The sequence below is a fragment of the Sciurus carolinensis genome, chromosome 4 (assembly GCF_902686445.1).
Source record: "Sciurus carolinensis chromosome 4, mSciCar1.2, whole genome shotgun sequence".
Taxonomy (NCBI): Eukaryota; Metazoa; Chordata; class Mammalia; order Rodentia; family Sciuridae; genus Sciurus; species Sciurus carolinensis.
Window position 1 is genome coordinate 145436261 of NC_062216.1, and position 23114 is coordinate 145459374.

Consider the following 23114-nt stretch of genomic DNA (forward strand, 5'->3'; position numbering starts at 1 on the left):
ATTGCTAATCATTTTCAATTACCAGTCATAAGACTTACCTATTTTAGTTTCTTGTTCCCAGGCTTGTTCAACAGTGTGAAGTTTTTCCTTGGTAATCTCCAGTTCTTTATTTATAGACTCCATTTGTTCTTTTAAAGATGCATTTTCACACTAAATAAAAGATACATCATTGATAAAACTATATTATAATTCAGACTAATATCACAAAACTCTTACAGTCTTAACTTTATACAACAGCTTCTAACACTCACAATTTAGTTTAGAATTTCCCCCATATGCAATATACATATACACATATATAATGTAAAATATTACTTTAAAATATCATAATTTTATGTATCCAATATGTGGCTGCAAACTTCTAAGTATTAGCTTCTACCACTATAACTGTATGTTCATTTTGGTTAATCTGGAATACTCAAAGGTTTTGCTGTATCCTCTCTGAATTCTAGACCACAAAACCTACAAGTAGAACAAAATTGTTATTTATGCACAAAGGGTTTATGATAATTTTGTTACACTGCAATAACAACTTGGACCCAGGCATATAATAAATTTTGTTGAAGTAAGTAACATACAAATGCACATGTGAAAAAAGCAAAGACTAAATTACAAGGTATATCAAAATTTTTTTAAATTTTGAGGAAAGATGAAAAATATACTTTGGGAAAATAGATGAACGAAAGTTAAAAAATTACTCATTAATGTTACCTACAGGGGATTTCTTCCTAGAACAAAGGACATGGAGAATGGGAAAAAGAAAATAAATCATGAACGTACCTAAATATTCAGAATTTTCCATAAACATAACATACTTATCTCTTTTTGTCAAAAGAAGTAAAAAGTAAATGGATCTTGATTATTTCTAAATAGTATTAATACATAATAACAGATAACTTTGTAGGAGTCATTAAAAGGTATTCAGAATGTTTTCATTTATTGAATGTGTCCCCCTAATCAAGTAAAAATTTGTGTGCCAACAGTTATACTTAATCCACTATTGTGAGAGGATCTTAAATGAGAATAAAACAAAAAATATAAAAATCTCTATTTCCAATAAGATGAACAAACTGTGGAGTTTGCTGTACGAAGATCAAGTGACTATAAAATAACTATAAAGGGTATGAGTATATTCATGGAGATTTAAATTAAACTTATAATATCTACTCTAATCTTTTCTATCTCTATAATTAAAAAGATGGAAACTTGCAAAGCTCATCCATGGTCCAGGAAAAGACATCAATGTGAACTAAATCCATTCCAAGAAACAGAATCCAGGGGAAGTATGCTCTGGGAACAGAGGTTTAGGAAAGAGATGGATTCTGAATGATACCTCCTCCTTCGATTACAATATGCTATCTGTTCCATATTCCTTTTTTTCTTTAAGAGGTTGAAATAAGTTTGATTCTGCTAAATTAGACAAATGAATTAAAAAGGATGACCTGCTTGAAGTTATCTAGAAGTCATTCTGCAACCATACATAATGTGTTACATATGTGTATGTGTACTGATATGTATTTATGAACACATATAACTGTTAAATTTACACGAATAGATACAAACTCTAATAAATTAAAATCTACAGAATTACCCAAAACATAATGACCTCATTAAAGAAAAATGGCTAATTTAACAAGATTGGAGGATCACACAAACTCACCTCTAAGTGTTCCAAATTACTTGTTCTTTGAACAAGCATATTATCTTTTTGCAAGATATCCCTGTACTTTGCAGTCAGTTCATTGTATTGTTTATTGGCCAGGTCTAGTTCCGACAACGAGACACTATTATCTATAATTTTTTGGAGAGCTGCAATCTTAAAAATGGCCATTTCCTATGTAAAAAAAAAAAAACGAAAAACAAAAAAAACTATATATATATATATATATATATACACACACATATACTGAATATAGTTGGTATATTTTTTTCTGGTGAGTCACCATGCATTCCTGCTGTGATGTACTATACTGCTACAAGCACAATGCTACAGAGCCAGTCATGAACTGAAACTTCCAAAATTGTGAGCCAAAGTAAAGCATTCTTCTTTTTAAATTGATTTACCTCAAGTATTTGTTAGCGTAATGGAAAGCTAACACAATGTTCTGTTAACCAGCTATCAAACTATGAAAAATCATTAATACAAGACACTAAAGTGTCTTTATTAACACCAAAAAGAAAGGCCCAAACTTTCAGTTCATTCCAGTTAGTTTTTCTGTGATAAGCAAAACTTATATATAAAAGTAAACTAAAAGAGATGGAAGTTTATTAAGAAATGGTACACTGAATGACCAAATTCACAAAGTGAAGAAGATAATAAACTTGTGGTTAAAATTTATTCTGAAATATAGGAATGATGGAAAATACTCAATAGTGTTTCAAATCTCATTGTGATAACTTCTCTTCTTCATCTAAATAACCACACAATTCTACTGTGCCCTAGGAATTTGGTTTCATTTGGGGCACGGGGGGGAGACGGGGTAGATGCAGCTGTTTCCCATTTTTCAAAAATATCCCTTTTTATTAGCTTTCCAACTGTTGCACAAAAAGGAAAGAAAGGAAAGAAGGAAGGAAGGGAAGGGGGGAGGGAGGAAAGACAAAGAGAAAAGAAAACTTCAGGCAGAATGATTATGTTGAAGAGAAAATTCCAATTCCTTTTCCTATATCAAACACAGATATAAAACTCAAAAACAAATACACCTAAAAATAAAAATAATAACATTTCTTATGTCTCAAATTTTCCATGTCTAAGCACAGTTTTCAGTTTTTAACAGATTTTAACAGATTTCTTATTGCATCAACATTCAGCTTTAAGATTATACTAAAAATAGCTTCAATAGTAATGATACTATCACACATTACTATATTTAAAATAGATGGTAACATTTAAATTTTATGTTGAATTTTTTTGTTCCTATGATTCTAAATTTAAGTCATGTACACTGAAAATTTACATGCTTAATTTTTAAAAATAAGATACAAAGTCAAGGTTGTTTATGATTGCAAAAAAGAAACATTAGAATAATTTGCTGTCCACAGGGGCTAGGGCAGAATGGAATGAAATGAATACAGACAGAAGTAAGATTTTGACTACTTTTTTTGAAAATATAAATGTTTTATATAAGCAAATCAATTTTTAAAAATCCCTACAATTAAATATGCCTATAAATATAAATATGCCTATATATAAAATGTATATAATCATACGAAGAGGAATTATTCCAAATAACTATAAAGTATGTTATTTTGCCTATACACCATTAGTGAAATTTAAAGAAAATAAGAATTGTAAGGACATTTAAACTATGTTAGTAGCAATGGTGTTGTCATTATTGTGTTGTTATTTTCAAATTAATATATGTATATTTTAAGATATAATATAATTATTTTGATGTTAACAGTCAAGATTTTCTATTTTAGAAAAGTAAATACAGATACAAAACTAAAGACATTTTGAAAAAAATCCATATTGTTTACTTACCCCATAAGGCTAAATTTAAATTTGAATTGGCAATACATTATGAACTTACAGTTTAAATATTTCCTAACTTGTTCACTGAAAAGGACTAGTAGCAGTGACATTCTGAGAGCAATGGCATCAACTAATTAGATTTTGGTATCTAAACACTTTCCTCTCTAAAAAGAACAAGGTCTCTATAGAAAAATGGACTATTCCAAGGCTAGACAGGAAGTACAGAAGGTAAAACTAGAAAACTTGTGCTAATCAAGCTTTGAAGTTTGGTTCAAAGACCAATGATTTCTTGTCAGAAGGAAAAAGGAGCCAGTTTTAAAAGTCTCCCACTGGACAACGGTGAAAAAAAAAAGAATAAATTCAACTGAGTAAAATACACTGAATATTTTAAAAGTCTGTGCATTTGTCATGACACCTAAAGAAGAGAGAGCCGAGTAGGGAAAAAACAGGAAGAAGCATGAAACACAAACTCTGTATTCTGAAAATTGAATCATTAAAAGGAAAATCATTAAAAGGAAAGGCTGAAGCATTTTCCCTGACTTTGCAGAAGGAATAATACTTCAAGATAACTGAATGGCCTGGGCTAATGAGGGAAAGTTCTTTATTTTTCAAAAGAATAATTGCTAATAAATGTAAAACCATAATATAACTAGAAAATCATGATTCTTGCAACTCCTTATGAAATAATTGAGTCAGGCAATAATGATCAGTGGATGCTAAAATCATTAGGGGTACTAAGGAAGAATTTGTATTTTCATTGTGCCAAAATATCACCAGTTAACTAATTACTTAGTAATAGAGGTACATGGTTGTCCTCCCTTTGATACAGTAATCAATCAAGAAATGAGACAATCATACGTTTAGTCTTTTCAAGTGATACCATATAAAATATAAATCAATACCTATGAAGCACTCTTATCAAAAATGCTTCACTTGAAACTAACCTAGGCCTCAGAGCTAACTTTTGAAAATAAACCACATAGAGGAACAAATAAAAAAACCACACATATGCAAAAGTTAAACAATTGCTGGGCCTAGTGGCACCCACCTATACCCCAGTGGCTGGGGAGGCTGAGGCAGGAGGATCACAAGTTCAAAGCCAGCCTCAGCAACTTAGCAAGGTTCTAAGCAACCTAACGAGAACCTGCCTCTAAATAAAAATAAAAAATAAAAATATAGGGCTGGTGATGTGGTTCCGTGGCTAAGTGCCCCTGATTTCAATTCTCAATACCAAGAAAAGAGGAAAAAAAGATAAAACTAACATTTTTCAGAGGAAAAAAATTCTATAAAAAAGATATATAGTCCATGCCTAGACCTGGTCCAGTCAACCAGCCCACAGCATATATGCATCTCCCGTGTTAAGACCCAGCCCACCACCTGCCATCTCTAGCGCTCCTGCTGCAGCTGACCTTCTATCAATACATGGGGTGGCCTCTGCCTGCTAGCATGGATTATTCCTGACCTGGCCACCACCATCCCTAGTGGGGCAGCACCATTCTTGGGACACTGTATTATCAAGTTCCTCTCAGGCATCAGGCTACTGAAGACTAGAAGGTGAGGTGTTAGGAAACTTGCAGGGACACTATAAGTCTATAGGGGGAAAACTGCAATTACCTCAGATTTGCATTGCTAGAGAGGAAGATACATGAAGAACATGAGAAAACAAGGAAAGAAAGTGTCCCCAAAAAACCTAGATGCTATATCAATAGATCCAATGACAGCATGGCAGAGAGAATATCAGAATGGGAGTTCAAAATGTACATAATTAAAATGAACCAAGAAGCAAATGCAGGCAATGAATGATCGCACCAATAAATAGTTAAAAGAGCAAATGCAGGACACAAAAGAACATTTCAATAAAGAGACAGAGATACTGGAAAAAAAAAAAAAAAAACTTGAAATCAAGGAACAATAAACCAAATTAAAAACTCAACAGAAAGCATAACCAACAGTCTAGATCACTTGGAGGACAAAATATTTAATCTTGAAAATAAAGTTGAACAAACTGAGAAGATGGTAAGAAATCATGAAGGGACTCTCCAAGAATTACAGGATATCATGAAAAGATCAAATTTAAGAATTACTGGGATTGAGAAAGGCACAGAGATACAAATCAAAGGAATGAATAATCTATTCAATGAAACAATATCAGAAAATTTTCCAAATCTAAAGAACAAAATGGAAAATCAAATACAAGAGGCTTACAGGACACCAAATGTACCAAATGTACAAAATTACAACAGATCCACACCAATGCACATTATAATGAAAATACCTAACATACAAAATAAAGATAGAATTTTAAAGGCTGTGAGAGAAAAGCATTAGATTACATATAGGGGGAAATCAATACAGATATCAGTAGATTTCTCAGTCCAAACCCTAAAAGCTAGAAGGGCCTGGAACAACAAATGTCAAACTCTGAAAGAAAATGGATGCCAACCAAGAATCTATACCCAGCAAAACTTACCTTCAGATTTGACAACAAAATAAAATCCTTCCATGATAAACAACATCTAAAAGAATTTACAAAGGGAGAGCCTGCACTACAGAATATTCTCAATAAAATATTCCATGAGGAGGAAATGAAAAACCACAATGAAAGTCAGCAAAGGGAGGAACTACCCTAAAGGAATAGCCAAATAAAGAAGAAACCAAGTCGAGTTAAAAACCAAAAATAAGCCAAAATGACCAGGTATACAAGTCATATCTCAATAATAATCCTGAATCTTAATGGCCTAAATTCATCAATCAAAAGACACAGAGTGGCATACTGAATTAAAAAGAAAGACCCAACGATATGCTGCCTTCAAGAGACTCATCTCATAGAAAAAAGACTACAGACTAAAGGTGAAAGTATGGGAAAAAACATATGATGCACATGGTCTCAGTAAAAAAGCAGGGGTCTCCATCCTCATATCAGATAAAGTGGACTTCAAGCCAAAGATAGAAGGGATAAAGAAGGACATTTCATACTGCTTAAGGGAAGCATAAATCAGTAAGACATAACAATCATAAATATTTATGCCCCAAATAATGATGCATCCATGTACATTAAACAAATCCTTCTCAATTCCAGGAGCCAAATAGACCACAATACAATAATACTAGGTGACTTTAACACAACTCTCTCAACATTGGACAGATCTTCAAACAAAAACTGAACAAAGAAACCACAGAACTCAATAACATAATCAATAATTTAAACTTAGCAGACATATATAGAATATTCCATCCATCAATGAGCAAATACACTTTCTTCTCAGCAGCACATGGATCCTTCTCTAGAATAGATCATATGTTATGCCACAAAGCTACTCTTAGAAAATACAAAAATAGAGATACTACCTTGTATTCTATCAGATCATAATGGAATGGAATTAGAAATCAATGATAAAATAAAAAAGAAACTACTCCAACACCTAGAGACTTAATATGCTATTGATGATGCATGGATAGCAGAAGACATCAAGGGGGAGATAAAAAAATTTTAAGAGGTAAATAAGAACAAAGATACAACATATCTAAATCTTTGGGACATTATGAAAGCAGTATTAAGAGGAAAATTCATTGCATAGAGAGCATTTGATAAAAGAAGAAAAAGTCAACAAATAAATGACCTAACATTATAGCTCTAAGCCCTAGAAAAAGAACAGATCAACACCAAAAGTAGTAGAAGACAGGAAATAATTAAAATCAGAGCTGCAATCAATGAAATTGAAACAAAAGAAACAATTCAAAAAATTTACAAAACAAAAAGTTAGTTCTTGAAAAAATAAGCAAAATTTATAAACCCTTAGTCACACTAGCGAGGAGAAGGATAAAGAGACAACTCAAATTACTAAAATTTGTTATGAAAAAGGAAATATCATGACAGACACCATTGAAATAAGAGAATTAGAAGCTATTTTGAAAATCTATACTTCAACAAAATAGAAAATCTCAAAAACAACAACAAATTTCTAGAGACATGATCCACCCAAACTGAAGAGGAGGACATAAACAATTTAAACACACCAATTTCAAGTAAAGAAATAGAAGAAGCCATCAAAAGTCTACCAACCAAGAAAAGTCCGGGACAAGATGGATTCTCAGTCGAGTTATATAAGACCTTCAAAGAAGAACTAATAACAATACTCCTCAAAGTATTCCATGAAATAGAAAAGGAGGGAACCCTTCCAAACTCATTCTATGAAGATAATATCACACTAATACCAAAACCAGACAAAGATATATCAAGGAAAGAAAACTTCAGACCAATATCCCTAATGAACATAAATGCAAAAATTCTTAACAAAATTTTAGCAAATGGCATACAAAAACATACTAAAAAGATCATTACAATCAAGTGGTTTTCATCCCAGGGATGAAAGGTTGGTTCAACATTTGGAAATCAATAAATGTAATTCACCACATCAAGAGACTTAAAATTAAGAATCATATGATTAGTTCAATAGATGTGAAAAAAGCATTTGATAAAATACAGCACCCCTTCATGCTCAAAACACTAGAAAAAATTGGGATAGTAGGAACATAACTCAACATTGTAAAGGCCATCTATGCTAAACCCACGGTCAACATCATTCTAAATGTAGAAAAACTGAAAGCATTCCCCCTAAAAACTGGAACAAGGCAGTGATGCCCTCTTTCACCACTTCTTTTCAACATCATCCTTGAAACTCTAGTCAGAGCAATTAGACAGTCCAAAGAAATTAAAGGGATAGGAATAGGAAAAGAAAAACTCAGACTATTCACTATTTGCCGATGACATGATTCTATATTTAGAGGAGTCAAAAAACTCCACCAGAAAAAAGATATATAATATCCAAATTCCATAAATGCTTAATTATGGCACTACTAAGAAAAATGTAAATGCATTCTGGGTTTTAAGTAAATAAGGGGATTATTGTCAATGATTTTAGGTAAAATAAAGTAACTGTAGTTATGTAAACAACAAAATGTAAATTTATATTTAAGAGATGCACATAAAAAGATGTAGAGGAGAAATTATCCACAATTTAAATATATTTCTACAACAAACAGATGAAACAATTATGGCAAAATGTTAATAAACATTAATTATTAATCCTGGTTCATAAATCTATCCTATCTTCTACATATTGAAAATTTTCATAAATTTAAAACCAAAACAACGAAAATCACTAGTACCTTAAATCTTTGCAAACATCCAATTTTTTCACAAACTTCAGCCTCCATTGACATCAAGTCATTCTTTTGTTTCCCATTTTCCTTTCTAAGTTGTCGTTCCATTTCTACTAAAGTTGTATATCGCCTTATGAGTGACTTTTCATTCACTTGCAAAACAGTGATTTTTCTACTATTTTCTGAAAGTGTTTTTCTCATTTCATCTGAATCCATCTGAAGAGCACTGAGCAAATTCTGCACAAAACACAGAAAATACTTGCTGAATTTAGCTATCCTAGCTTACACAATATTGTATACTGATGCTAAAAGTATAAAGTTACTCACATTATATTCTTTTACTTTAATAGCATCTTGTTGAATTTGATCCTCAAGTTTTTTTTTTTCCTCTTTTATTGTTTCAGATTCTGTTTTCCAGGTCTCCTTTTCACTAAAAAGGACAAAACAAGAAGAACCAAAAAAAAAAAAGAAAAAAACAACAAAAAATCCCACACATAATACATTAGTAAGACTATTAAAGTTTCTTTTTATTAGTAATACTAATGAAGTTTCGTCACAAAAAGAGCTAACTTTAGGTCATGGAAACAATGTTTACTTAAAAGAAGACATATTCTGAATCTGACACACAAAAAGTTAAAGTTTTATTCAAAGAGGGTTTGGTCAGGAATTGATTTTTTTTAGTTAAAGCAAGTTAACAAAGTTATTTTATTAAGTTGTTAACATCACTAAATTTAAATAAAATTAAATCTATTTTATTAAATGACTTATCCTTCTAAAGGGATACAACATTATGACTTAATTCAAGTCTGGATAAGAAGCATGCAGGTAAACTTCAAACATCAAGTGCCAGAAAACAAACTAAGCTTTGAACCTTGGTTCAAAGACCAACGAGTTCTTGTCAAAAGTATGCAAAGTTAGCTTTAAAGGGCACCAATAGCTAAAGTTGAACCAAAAAGGAAATTACTCCAGTTGAGACATTGTTCAATTATAAACCAAATTTTATAAACATTTTATTGAAAATAGAAAAGGATCAGGAAATTAACCAATTCTCAAAACTCATTCTGGAAATCAAGTCTCAACATTCTCACCCTATTCTTAATCTGAAAAGCATTTAGAATGCAAATATTAAAAATCATCAGACTTAAAAGAAGATACGTAAAGCACATGAAATTTCAGTTGGGAGAACTAAATTCAAGAGATCTATTTTATCAATACTGGGGATTGAACCCAGAGCCATCTGACATCATTTTTCCATGCACATATATGAAAACAACACAGTGAAACCCACCACCATGTACATCCATAAGAATGGGATCCTAGCCGGGCTCAGTGGCACATGTCTGTAATTCCAGGGCTCAGGAGGCTGAGGCAGGAGGATTTCAAGATCAAAGTCAGCCTTAACAAAGGCAAGAAGCTAAGCAGTGAGACCCTGTCTCTAAACAGAATACAGATTAGGGCTGAGCATGTGGCTCCGTGACCGAGTTTCCCTGAGTTCAATCCCCTGTACCCCCACAAAAAAGGGATCCTAACTAGAATAAAATATATTCCATGCTTTTACAATTATATCAAAATGTATTCTACTGTCATGCATGACTGAAAGAACCAATGATTTAAAAAGATCAGCAGAGACTCCTGGTGAACCCAAGTCTGATCCCACATGAAAATCATCTCTGTGCATTAACAGCTCTGTGGCAGGATGCTAAGGTGGCAATAAATAATTGAAATGGGTGAAAAAAAAAAGAGCAAGATCTGTTGTACATCATGGTTACTGAGGTAATACTGTGTATACTTGAAAAGTGTCAAGAGTAGAGTTCATATGTTCTCATCACACACAGACACAAAAGTATGAGATAACACACGTTAAACAGCTTGATTCATGCATTCCACATGTTATTTTCATTATGAATCAAAATATACTATGAATATACTATGATTAAATTTATAAAGTTCTGCTAATACTTATACCTTAAATATTCTTTATATAATAGACTTTGCTGATGACGAAGTACTGCAAATTTTCTGTTATAGTCTTCAAGAGAATCCTCTAAATTCTTTAACTTCTTTTCTTTACTTTCTAGTTCCTAAAATATTGGTTTAGAAATAAGAACTGAAAACATCATAATTCAAGGAGATAATATGTATAAAAAAGTACTATGAAACAGGTAAAATTACTTTTATCAAATATGATGGTCGCAGTAAACATACAAATTATTTGAAAGAAAAGTTATCTTCAAATACAACACTTTCATCAGATACACAATAGTTTCAAACACACACTTCCATTCACTCAGTCACATACCATTTTGTGAAAATATATTTTCATACCTCCACTCAAATTATCTATCCTCTCTAATCATTTCATTTTAAAGATACATACACTGAGATTTCAAAAGATTACATAGCTTACTCAACATCAAAAATACTCAGTGGCACTATACTTGGGAACCTCTAAGTCCAGGACATATGCCAGGTCTGGTGCCTGATATTATTCAGATACAACATTTGAAGTTTGATCCGTCTGATTCTAAAGGTCTTACCACTTCCATTGCTCTATACTACCTTAGAAATGAGAGTTCAAGTACTTAGTTTTTCACTTAGGATAGGTTTTCACATTACAAATTGGTGTTCCCTAATTTATCATAATGCATTTCATATATAGTGTTGAAAAACATGAATCTTATCACTAATAAAAGGACAATGCCATTTTGCCATTAGTTATTGATAATGTCCCTTTATTATAGAAGAATAAGAGTGCTATAAAGAAAAAAGTACTATGAATTTAAAAGTAATGATACAACATGAATTATAAAGCAATGTTCTGATAAGTAGTGAAGGTAGTCCCTACTCGGATGACAAGAAAAATTCTAATATTTAAGAAAAGATTATTTTGTATCAAATACAAAAATAAATATTTGGTAATTATAACTCGTTATCAAAGAATGGTCTAAACCACAGTGGTACTTATAATCAAAATCATTTTAATTGATTTTGAAAATATTTTTGTAAATATATTTGTAGTATATGTGATGTTATGGGTATTCAAACTTCAAATGAAATAATGAAAAGCATTTCTCATTAGGCCACTCATCATGCCCATGATACAGACTGCAAAAGTGAAAAAAATACAGGGCAAGTAGTATAGCACAGTACCCTTTCTACCGGTATCCTTTCTAACTTGCTAATGGATTTAACAATTTACAGGGTAAGGGGAAGAAATAGGTTAAAAAAAAAAAAGAAAGAAAGAAAAGAAAAGAAAAAAGAAAAATTTTGGTTCAAAAGTTTTTCTTGTGAATAACACCAAAAAAAGGAATCATGACACCTGAAAGAGGTTTAACAAACTTTATTCTGGTGAATTATTTCCTTAACCAGCAATAAATACAAGTACTACCCTTATTTACATATCACTACTTTATAGCAGCTGCTTGGTACACTACAAGCCAATCATATTTCATATGAATGACACACTCATACAAATAAGATGTGAACATGCTTCTCAGGGAGATGAATGGAATGAACTACTTTTACATAAACTATTCTAACATAATAAACCACTAGTAATATATATCAATGTTCTGAGAGCTCAAAGGAATACATGAAGATTAAATTAAGAAACATACTACCAATGATATTTTATTCACATGTAAAATTTTCAGTACCTGCAGAAGATGTATTAAATATTCATTCTGAGAATTAATGATATTGGCACTAGATGGTGCTATCCCATCAGGTAAGTCTACTCCTTTAAAAACAACATTTGATCCTTCTGATTGTCTTAGAAGATTGGTTTCTTTCTCAAGATGATCTATCTGGAAAAAAAAAAAAAAAAATCCAGAGATGAGACCCAAGTCTTATAGCCAAATTGAAAATACTAAATTATACTTCATGTTTTTTTTAAAATAGTTAAGTGAATACCAAGACTAACAAGAATGAATAAAATCATGCTTTTTTAATTAGAAAAGCCTAAGGATAAGATAGAATTTTTGTGTTTTTATATAAGGCACTTATTTTACATTTACTTTTATAAGAAAAATCCAGTGTTCTTAATTTTCAAAGAATTAACTCCATGGACATTTTCTCATAAAGTAGCCTCGGTGGGTAGGGGGACCAATCTTTCCTATTAAACCTATGTTTTCATGCTTAGTATTTTCTTTCATTTAATAAAATTCTTACCTTTAAATTTGCTTTTGCTAATTGCTGTGAATAATTTATAGCCTCCTTCCGAGATTCCTTAAGCTCCTGTCTTAGTTCTTCATTTCTACCAGTAAGCTGATCAACTTGGGCTTTCAAATGCAAACTGGCATCAAAGATTCCTTCTGCATTTTTTGATTCTATAGCCTAGTATATTTATATTTTAGAAATAAAGAAAATCATAGGAAACAAATTTATCTTTAATACAACTGACATTTAAGCATTTTTCTAATCTGATTACCAAGTATAGTAACAAAGTATGGTATTTCAATGTCTTATTTATGAATTTAAATTTATAAAACTTCAGTTTGATATTATCAAGCACGGTCATTATTTCATTTTAACATATAACAACATCTAGTTAACAGACTGGCAAACCAGAAAAATAACCAGAGAGGATTAAAATAACTGGTGTTCAAATATTAGCCGCAAGTCTTTTACCAAGTGATTACAGAACAAAGCTTTTCAATGCAAAACAAGTTTTCAGAACTGAAAACAGAGACAAATAAGATAAAATAAGTAAAACAATCTAATCTATTTGGGAGGGTGATATGGTATTTAATCCAAGGCAGCTGATTTGTAAAAGCTAGCTTTTACACAAAAGAGATCAGAGCAAGCCATACAAAGTAGTAAGTTATATTAATTAAAAAAAAATACCAGGAAGATGAAAGGTAAAAGACAATACTACCTTGTTAGTCATCTTGGTACCATGCTATGTACATAGGCTTTTGGTAAATGAGACTGAATTAGATAGAGGTTTGGGGTACTGAACAATATCCTGTACAACAGAGGTTGAACTGAAGTGCATAAACCAGAATTAATGTGATCTAAAGAGTCATGAATTCTGAGGGTTTCTTAAAGGATGTATTAAGTATTCCTAGGTGACTTATGAATGTCAGAAAAAAAGTACAGCAATCCAGAATACAAGTCTATGGAAGCAGAAGTCTGGGGAAGAAGGTCCAGAGATTCTCAAGAGAAACAGAAAGTAAGATTTCCTGGGGTTATTCATTCTGTTTTTATTTGATCAATATGTAGAATTTCCCATGGAGAATGAAGTTGAATCTAGAATACAATATCAGTAATGGGTAGCAACACAAAAGAGGATTACATTAAAAAAAGCATAAGTAATCATTCATTAGTAATAACAGAGACAAAACAAAGTCAACAACCAGAGAAGTTAGAATCTGAAAAATATAAAGGGAATCAACTAATTTGCATAAATTATGTCAAATGATTTTCTAGCCTTGGGAAGCTTTAACATAATCTGTGTCACTCTTGCTCTCTGCTAACAAGTGTGAGAAAGAATTCAACTATTGATTGATCACGTTTTTAAAAAGCAATTAAGTAAATAATAATATTTTTCTATTTAAATGAAGTAAAATTTAGGGAAACAATTTAATAAAATATGCTACATAAATTCAGCTCATGTATTATATTCAAGTTTATGTAACTGTGCAACTCGTAAATCTCCATACAGTAAATATAAATAGAATATTATTTAATGGCTATAATTCTTCCTATAGTAATGAATAATATTATATAACACTTTTAGGTTTGTGGCATAATTTCCTAATAGATCTACATTCTTCCATAAAACAAATTAATTTAAAAAGGTAAAAGTTCCAGAACATGAACAAATGGATTTTTGGAGTGAACCTGAATGAATACTGGAAGAGACCATCAAGAATTGAGTTTGCCATTTTTTAAGAGTTTAGTATGAGGGCAGCCTGTGGTTGCAGTAACCTATGATCTTTCCAGCCTGGAAGATATAGGATACCACACAAATTCTCAGGAAATTGAAGAGAAAATCCTAGTGAGAAGAGTGTCATCATAAAAGAACTCTGAATTCTTCATTTCAGAAAAAGTTTCCAGGTCTCAGGCCAAATCCAGAACCATAAGAATAGTGATAACAGAGGAAAATGAGAATTAACTTAATGATAGGTAAATAGAATTAACTAATTGACAAAGGAAAAGGAAAAAAATAGAGGGAAAAATGTACAGAGCCTAAGGACAAATTAGAAGATGTCAAAACATATGTCATTAAGTCCCAGAGAGAATGGCAGAATATAACTGAAAAAATGATGGTAGAAAACCTTAAAATTGTGGTGAATAAATTCAAGATGTTGAACCCCAAACTAGACAAAGGCACACCTTAGTACATTATACATAAATTGGTTAAAACCAAATAAAAAGAGAAAGGATTATAAGCACATTATACACAGGGAAGCAATGATTCAAATGATCACAACTTTTTCATCAGAACCACAGAAGCAGTATAACAACATCTTTAAAGGGGGAGGCCAGCTGGTTGAGGGCAGATACTGATATGAAAAATAACTTACATTAACTAGTCTTTCAAGACTAGGGATAATAAGAGATGTTTCACTTCCTTTAATGTCAGGATCCTTCTGCATTTCCTTAATAGCTTGCAATATTTCCTTCATACCTTCTTCAAGTTGCTTATTTTCTTCAACTAATTCTTTTACTGTGATTACACATTTTTTTTAATTGAAAGAAAAGATTTTTATAACTTACATTATTCTATAAGAGGACAAATATCTCACATATAGAAAAATCATTGGGAAATACATACATAAATTGGGAACACATACATAAATATATAAAAAATCAATTATAAATGCAACATGAGTAATTTAAATGGCAGATCCACTGAAATAATGTGCATACACTCATATTTATGTCATAGATGAAAAACATAAATCACAAGCATACTTTTGCTTTAATTTAAAATGCTTTATATTAAAAATCTTTCAGTTTTCTAACTTTACTTTGATTAGAGAACACAAAAGAAAAACTTGATATACATCTCCAAAAAAATTTAGAGTATCATCCAACTGGATGAGTGAAAGAGACTGAATTACATAGATTACAGAATCAATTAAAGCTAAAAAAAGATTTGAAAGCAGATAATATGTTAAAGTTCTTTTAAATCATAATTTTTTAGTATAGGAAAAACAGGTATAAAAAAATAGAGATTACAGTAACTTACATTTATTCTGGAATTTATTTATTACTGTCCTACTTCTTTCTAAATCTCTTTCCTTTTCAATTAGTTCTCTTGAAAGAAATTCATTCTGATAAAGAGAATAAAATTGAAATTTTTAACAAAATATTACAGTAGTCTATAGGTTTCAAATTTTAAAATGTTTGATCAATTGAGGTATAGCACACCAAAAAACAGGCTATAGAGACACAACATTCCTCAAAAAGACAAAATTAGATTTATAGGACAAAAATATATGATCTTCCTGCCACTTTCTCCCCTCGTTCAACCCCCCATGGCAAGAGACAAAGAGACATAAGCAAAGATTTTGTCCTTACTACCAAAATCGTCTGTCTTGATGGTCTGTCTTTATACTACCAGTTCTGCCTGGCTTCTATTTCTGCATTTCTACTAAGTACTTCTTTGATCAACAAATCCTGTGCTATGACTTCATTCCAAAGAAACATTTATGTATTAGTCAAGTCAACAAGTTCTTATCAAATGTACTGCATTTAAAAATTCTTTCAATATAGAATGTATATAAATTAGTATTAATGTGCAAACAAAACTTATAATTGTTACAGAACTTTTTAAGAAAAGTCACAAAAAAAAGTAATCCCAGGAATGTAACTTGGAGGAAAGCTCACCTAAGATCTAAGAAATACGAGTCTCTCCATAGCTATTCTATAAGATTTTCAAGTGGACCTACCTGAGACAATTCTGAATGTGTAGTAATAGGCAAAGGACACGAAAGATTAACTTCAAGCTTACTTTTCAAAATCTCAGTCTATAAAGGTATTTCACTTTTTCTTTTATCTTTTTTTCAAATTGACATCAGTATGCTTTATCTGAGAATGAACCTGTTCGTTTCCTGATATTACTACTTGTAATTTATCCAGGTCAGGTATACCATCATGTATTTTTTGATAAAATGTTGCAGATTTTTGACTAAGTGATAATTTCTGCATTAAGACTGAAGCTGGAGGTAAGGTATAAAAAAAAAAAAAAATTGCTTTTTTGTATGAAACTTCTCTAGTGCTTGACAGCTTCCTGACACTTTCTTCATATAGTCATCAGAAAGAGAGTATAAATAATCATTTATTTTTTTATCTCTACTAAAGGTACTAATGCTTCTAGATTTCTTAAAGACTGTAGATATGGTCTTTAAAAATCTCTCTTAATGTAATAGTTTCTGGAGTTGAATTATCTTTTCCTTGCACAGATGAAGAATGTCTACATAAAGAGAGAAAAGGATCTACTTCACTTTCTACACCATGAAGAATTTCAGATAATATTCTTGATAATGATCATATGGTTAGATTCTCTCCCCTCTCATTCTCATCTGATTGTGGAATAGTGAATGATGGTCTCCAACACAGCATCTCTGTTTTATTTTAACTCAATCTGTAACTAATGTTACAGAGTAACTAATGTCTCATTGATCAATCTTTGGATCAACAAGTTATTTAAGTAAGCAAATGTTTTTACTTATTTCACAACTATAGAAGAATAGGTATCCAAAATGAGAAAATAAGAAAAAATGAAATGTTGATAACATTTCCTTTATTCTCTCTGCCATAATAATACTTTATTGCTTACCTTTGATTGTGTTTCACTCATATTTTTGAGGTTCACAAAATTCAGTTTTCTTTCTCCTATTCTATCTCCTTGAGAAAGGTCTTCAGTTAGGTTCAGGTCCTCAATAGTTAATCCTACATAAAAGAATTAACAAATTAAAAATGAAAATAATTCTCCTACTATTCTAATGCATTAATTCTTAAAAATCAGATTCAAGTTTTAATCTAAACAAAATATAGAATAATTATTTCCAAAATGTTTGATCCACATGTAGTCAGTATAACCTGATCTAGTTCACTTTTATTTTTTTTTGAAACTTGTGGGTTTATGAACCTTTTATTTTTTTTATTTAATTAATTTTTTTATTTTTACAGACTGCTTTTTGATTCATTGTACAAATGGTTCACTTTTAATAAGCTATTAATAATATGAGAAAATGATCTAAATTTTATGTTGTCATTGTTTATCCATTCTGTACTATACTATACTAATAAGTATACTATTCTAATAGCATACTATTCTATACTAATAAATAAGTACAACAGTCAAATATATATTTAAAAAGTACATAATAATCACAAAATAGGAGTAAACTGTTGATTACATTAGTAAATTACAGAGTTTCATTTTTCCTAGAAAATTTATGATTATAGATATCATAAAGGCAAAAAACCATAATGTTCTGCTATTATTTATAGATGTGCTTATGGACTTGGGTCAAACTATAAAAAAAACAAAATTTCCCTTTTTGTGGTCCTCTAACAAAAAGTACTACAATGCTTATTATAAAAATTTAACCAACTGTTCTTTTTTTACCAAGTAAAATAAACGAAAATGCTAATTTTTACATTCAATAAAACATTATTTTCATTTAGTAAAGAATAATTTTCAAAGAAGGTTTCCAATGCACAGTCCTTAAGGAAAGAGAAACTATTAAGAGTAACATAAACTATTAAGAGTGACTCTTAATAGTAACATATTAACATAAAAATCACTAGTATTATCATTATTAATCACAACACAGTAGGAACTTTAATAAAAATTAAGAGTATACAATTAAATTTCCAAAACCATGATTTCTAAATTTTGGTTTTTGTCTGTTCACTTGTGTTTTTCTGTATTTCAGTTTGTTTTGTTTTTACACCTGTTTCAGATTCAGGATTAAACCCAATTACACTTAGTTACCTCTCTATAGGTCATTATTTTCATTTATTAAAACTGTAGGAGATCCACCATAATATAACAAAAACAGATTTAAAACACAGATAATTTCAGATTCAAATGACTCATATCTAAACGATTCTTTTAAAGATATTCAATAATTGAGTATACCTGAAATTGCACTTCTTTTTCCTCTTTCTTGAGCCATCTGACGAATTTTTTTTTTCAGATTGAGTCGTTCTTCCTCTAAACTTTCAATCTGCAAAGCAGGAATTATTAGTTTTCTTTATTCCACCAAAAAATTAATCAATTAACCACCATACTTGCCTCTTTCAAAAGAATCTGGTTTTCAGCTCTGTACTGCTGCTGTTTTAAGCGTTTACTATTTCTAAATTCAGTTAAATCAATCATTGTTTTTGGTTCAAGACCTAAAACAGAAAGCAGTATAATTAAAAACTTAAAAACATTCAAATTAACTACAAAAACATCACATCAAGCATCTGGTTATAATTCATTTAGCTAGTATAAAGGAAGAATGGATTACTTTTTGTATAAGAATTTTCCAGATATTTGTGCCAAATCCAAGATAAAATTTTATTCCAATTATTATGGAAACACTAACAAAAACCTATCAGGATCTGCCTTCTCCATGTCAGACTATCATAAACATACTACAATGTATTATTAAAAACAGAAGCTTTGAGATAAAATAGACTGTGGTTCAACTCCCACATTTAACTTTTAACTAAATTAAAGGGATAACATGGTATTTATTTTTTTATCTTGGCCAGTCAGGAATGTATATAATAAAATTAAACTAAATATATTGCTTAGAGTAGTGTCTGGCATATAGTAGTTATTATTAATACCAATATCAATTACATTATCATTATTATTCTTTTGTTCCCAGTGTACCTGCCTCCCAATTTGCTATTACTAAGCAGCTAGGCTTTGAAAACCAGATGTTGAGATTGTCTAAAGTAATTATAAATCAAGACTTAAAGGCTTCTAAGCACAGAAAATCTGGTGTTTGTGACAGATCTCCATATTGTCAGAAGTCATCTTTAGGAACTTACAGATTCCTGGTTATGACCTGAATGGTCAATAACTAACAAGTCCAACCTGAGGTCCTAGCTTAATTCTAGGTCCCAGTTAGATATTTTTCACAAATAAAGAATCTGGATGAAGTATTTAATTTTCCTCCTCTATAGAAAATTTTTTAGAGATGACCATTTTAAATCTTAGAAAGCATTAACTGATATTTAGCAAATATAATGAAACCAGTTTTTAGATTATTTCATTTCATTTTAAAGAATCAATTTAGATGGAACTAACATAATATCAAACTAGTAATATTAACTAATGTATTATTCACTGGAATAAAAATGTAAAGTCTCAAAGTGAGATTTACAAATTACTTTCTAGAATCAGTGGAACTCTTAAAATGGTTAACTAAAGCAAAATTTAAGCAGTCTAAATTGTAAAAGTCAAGTACTTCAAAGCCCTCTAAAGGTTTAAACATTTATAAATGTCCTTAGGAATTTATGTGAAACAAAGAGCACTTTGCAAACTAACCAGTGATCAGTCCATTCTTTTATGGAGGAAAAAAAAAGGTTAACGTCTGACATGTGGTATTAATGTTAAAAGACCTTCATTTTTTAAAAAACAAATTATTACTCCTATTACTGAGCAGGTAATATATAAAAGGAGACTCTAGGACTGCTGACCCACCATCCCGACCACATGAAATCCTCAATCCCACTTCAATAGAAGCAGTTTCACTTTTGTTTAAATGTTTTCAAAGAAGTATTTGTTTAGGTGGGAAAAGCATTCAACTACTTAAAAGTCACAGTAATAAACCAAAGTAAACAAAAAAGATTTGGATATCATGTCTAAGAAAACTACTTATCTTTATAAAAAGACTGACTTACCCACACGCTCTCTAAGTGCCTCATTTTCATCAAGGAAATCATTGATCTTTAACTCAAGTTTATTGATTTCCTTTGTTAATTCTTCAATCTCTCTGTCTCTTATTTTAACCTGGTTTTTGTAATTCTTTATTTCAACAACAGCATCTTCTAAGCCATATACTCCCTGAAAAACACCCAACCTAATTTAAATATAACATGGTTTATTTCAATAAATAAATCAAATTATTTATGAATTATTTTTCACGAAGTCTCGGGGGAAATGTATATGTACCTACAACTTATATTATAGGTATATACGAGGTTCTTTTCAAATTCTAAATTTATTTCTTAACAAATAAAAACATAAAAATTACACATTAAGGGTTTTTATGTACTTTTATAAACTAAATCTAATAAAAATAATGATGAAATACAGAATGTTTAAAACTTCCCAGTACAACATCCTAATGGCAAACTATTAGAATATTACATATAAAACACATAAAAATATTGAAAATTAAAAGTGAATCAGCAATACCAATAGAATATGTAAGAAATGAAGTTACCTAAGTTGCAATCAGTTAAAAATCATAAAGTGTACAAAAAGTAGACTGTTGACATAGAAGATAACAAAATCATCTTGTCACAAGGTTTTTCAAAGCAGCCAGTGGTATCACATCTACATGGTGGCACAAAAAATATACACAGCAAACAATCTAATTCTGCAACCTCACCAAAGCTGATTACCTGGACAAAATGCTTTAATCAAATGTTTTGAAAGAATTGTGACAAAAAATAAACGCTCAAAAGGTTGAATAGTTTAATATAAATTAATTAGAGTAACCTTTATCAAAAGAGATTTATGGCATGTTTTTTAAATGGTATGCAATAAAGGGTACAAAAAAGTGTGTAAGTGTTAAGAATAATTCTAAGCTTCTTGGCTGACAAGATAAATATACATACCGATTCATAATCTTTTAATCGCTTCAGAGCCTCAAATAATTCCTTATCCTTTTCCCTAGCATCAGACTCAGCCAGTTCAGCTGTCCTTTCAGCCTCTTTAGTTTTCTCTTCTAAAATTTGTACCTTTGACTGAATTTTCATAAAATGATTCTGTTGAGAAAGGGATGAAGCACCTACAGGGTAAAAACAAAACTCATGAATTAAAATTGAGTTAACTACTTATTCCTTTAAATTAGTGGTTCCAATATGGGGGTACAAGTACTATGGCACTAAAAAGTTCTTTTAATGTTGCAATTTTATATTTTTAAACTGAAAGTTCTGTTTTGGTTTAATAAAATTAACTAAAAAAGTAAAGTGCGGTTAAATCACGTTAGCTGAAGGGGGGGGTATGGATTATAAAACGCTGCAAAACATGGCTTTCAAGAATTTATCACTGTAACAAAGAATGTTGCTATTCATAATACTCAACTGCTCTTTTGACCACGTAATTTGAATTACAATTTTTTAGCTGGACACCTGACCATTTGAAATGAAGACTAAATTTCCACTTTACACTCCAGAGAGTTAGTTATGGTCATGTTACTGTAGGAAATACAAAGGTGATGTATGAATTTCAGGAAATGTTTTTAAAGGAGAATTGTCAATCTTTCATTTCTTTGCTCCATCCTGCTACCTGGAATATGAATATGAAAGCTGGAACTCAAACACTATTCTTAGAACTTGAGATCAAAATCACATGTTGAGAAGGGCAGAGAAACAAAACAAAGGAGTCCCAGATGTCTGCTACCTGATATCTGTGCAGCTGCCATACCAATCCTGAACTGAATTACTTCAACTTTGTTTATATCATAGAGGAATAAGTTTCTATCTTATTTAAATCATTGTTCCATGCTTTATTTTTCTATAATTTTTAAATTTAATCATAACTTAAGTAAAATAAAATTCCTAAATCTATTCGTTTAGCTTACTAAATTGTTGCTAAACCAACATATAATATACTTATCATTCTAAAATTTATTGACACAAATCATACTATGCCCATTTATAATAAACTTGTACTAATATATTTATATTAGCCTTATATTATGCACTGGGCTAAGATGGGGAAAACACAGTGTTTTTTAAGAAATGAGACCTAGTGAGCCACGCATGGCAGTACACACCTGTAACTGAGACTCAGGAGGTTAAGGCAGGAGAATCGCAAGTTCAATACCAGCCTAAGCAATTAGTGAGACCCTGTCTCAAAATAAAAAATAAAAAGAACTGGGGATATAGCTGAGGGGTAAAATACCTCAGGATTCAATCCCTCTTGCTTAAAAAAAAATTAATAAGAAAGAAATAAACATAAAAACAAATGACCTCTGCTGTCTGGAGCTAATAGCCAACTGTGAAAGAGGCTGAGTTGTCCCTCAATATCTATTCCCCCTTTATTCCACACAGCCTTCACAAAAACACTACATTTTCTCACCTACCCTTCAACATGTGCTTTTCATCCCTTGTCTCCTCTACCTCTATCTTGCTATTTGGATAGGGACATGGATAAAGCTGCCTTCTAGATGGAACAGAAGATAAACCCCTGGAAAGCCTGATTCTAGATGACAACACAAGGGAGAAATTCCTGTCTTGATTTTGCCACTATTCTTATGATCTGAAGAGCTAAAGTTAATCCTAACCA

At 30.8% G+C, this 23114-nt stretch overlaps 1 protein-coding gene across 3 annotated transcripts in view; it reads right to left on the reverse strand.

The window, feature by feature from the left end:
- Window positions 1-23114, reverse strand: part of Cep290 (centrosomal protein 290) — a 93614-nt gene that overhangs the window by 52881 nt on the left and 17619 nt on the right. For all 3 annotated transcript variants that reach the window (XM_047548700.1, XM_047548698.1, XM_047548699.1), the window contains 14 exons: window positions 21440-21612; window positions 20498-20660; window positions 18894-18994; window positions 18738-18825; window positions 17427-17539; window positions 15834-15918; window positions 15166-15308; window positions 12806-12970; window positions 12292-12441; window positions 10601-10716; window positions 8963-9065; window positions 8642-8872; window positions 1661-1834; window positions 39-150 (listed from right to left, as the gene is read on the reverse strand). In XM_047548700.1, the coding sequence (XP_047404656.1) occupies window positions 39-150; window positions 1661-1834; window positions 8642-8872; window positions 8963-9065; window positions 10601-10716; window positions 12292-12441; window positions 12806-12970; window positions 15166-15308; window positions 15834-15918; window positions 17427-17539; window positions 18738-18825; window positions 18894-18994; window positions 20498-20660; window positions 21440-21612 (1917 nt within the window). The remainder of the gene's footprint in view (window positions 1-38; window positions 151-1660; window positions 1835-8641; window positions 8873-8962; window positions 9066-10600; window positions 10717-12291; window positions 12442-12805; window positions 12971-15165; window positions 15309-15833; window positions 15919-17426; window positions 17540-18737; window positions 18826-18893; window positions 18995-20497; window positions 20661-21439; window positions 21613-23114) is intronic.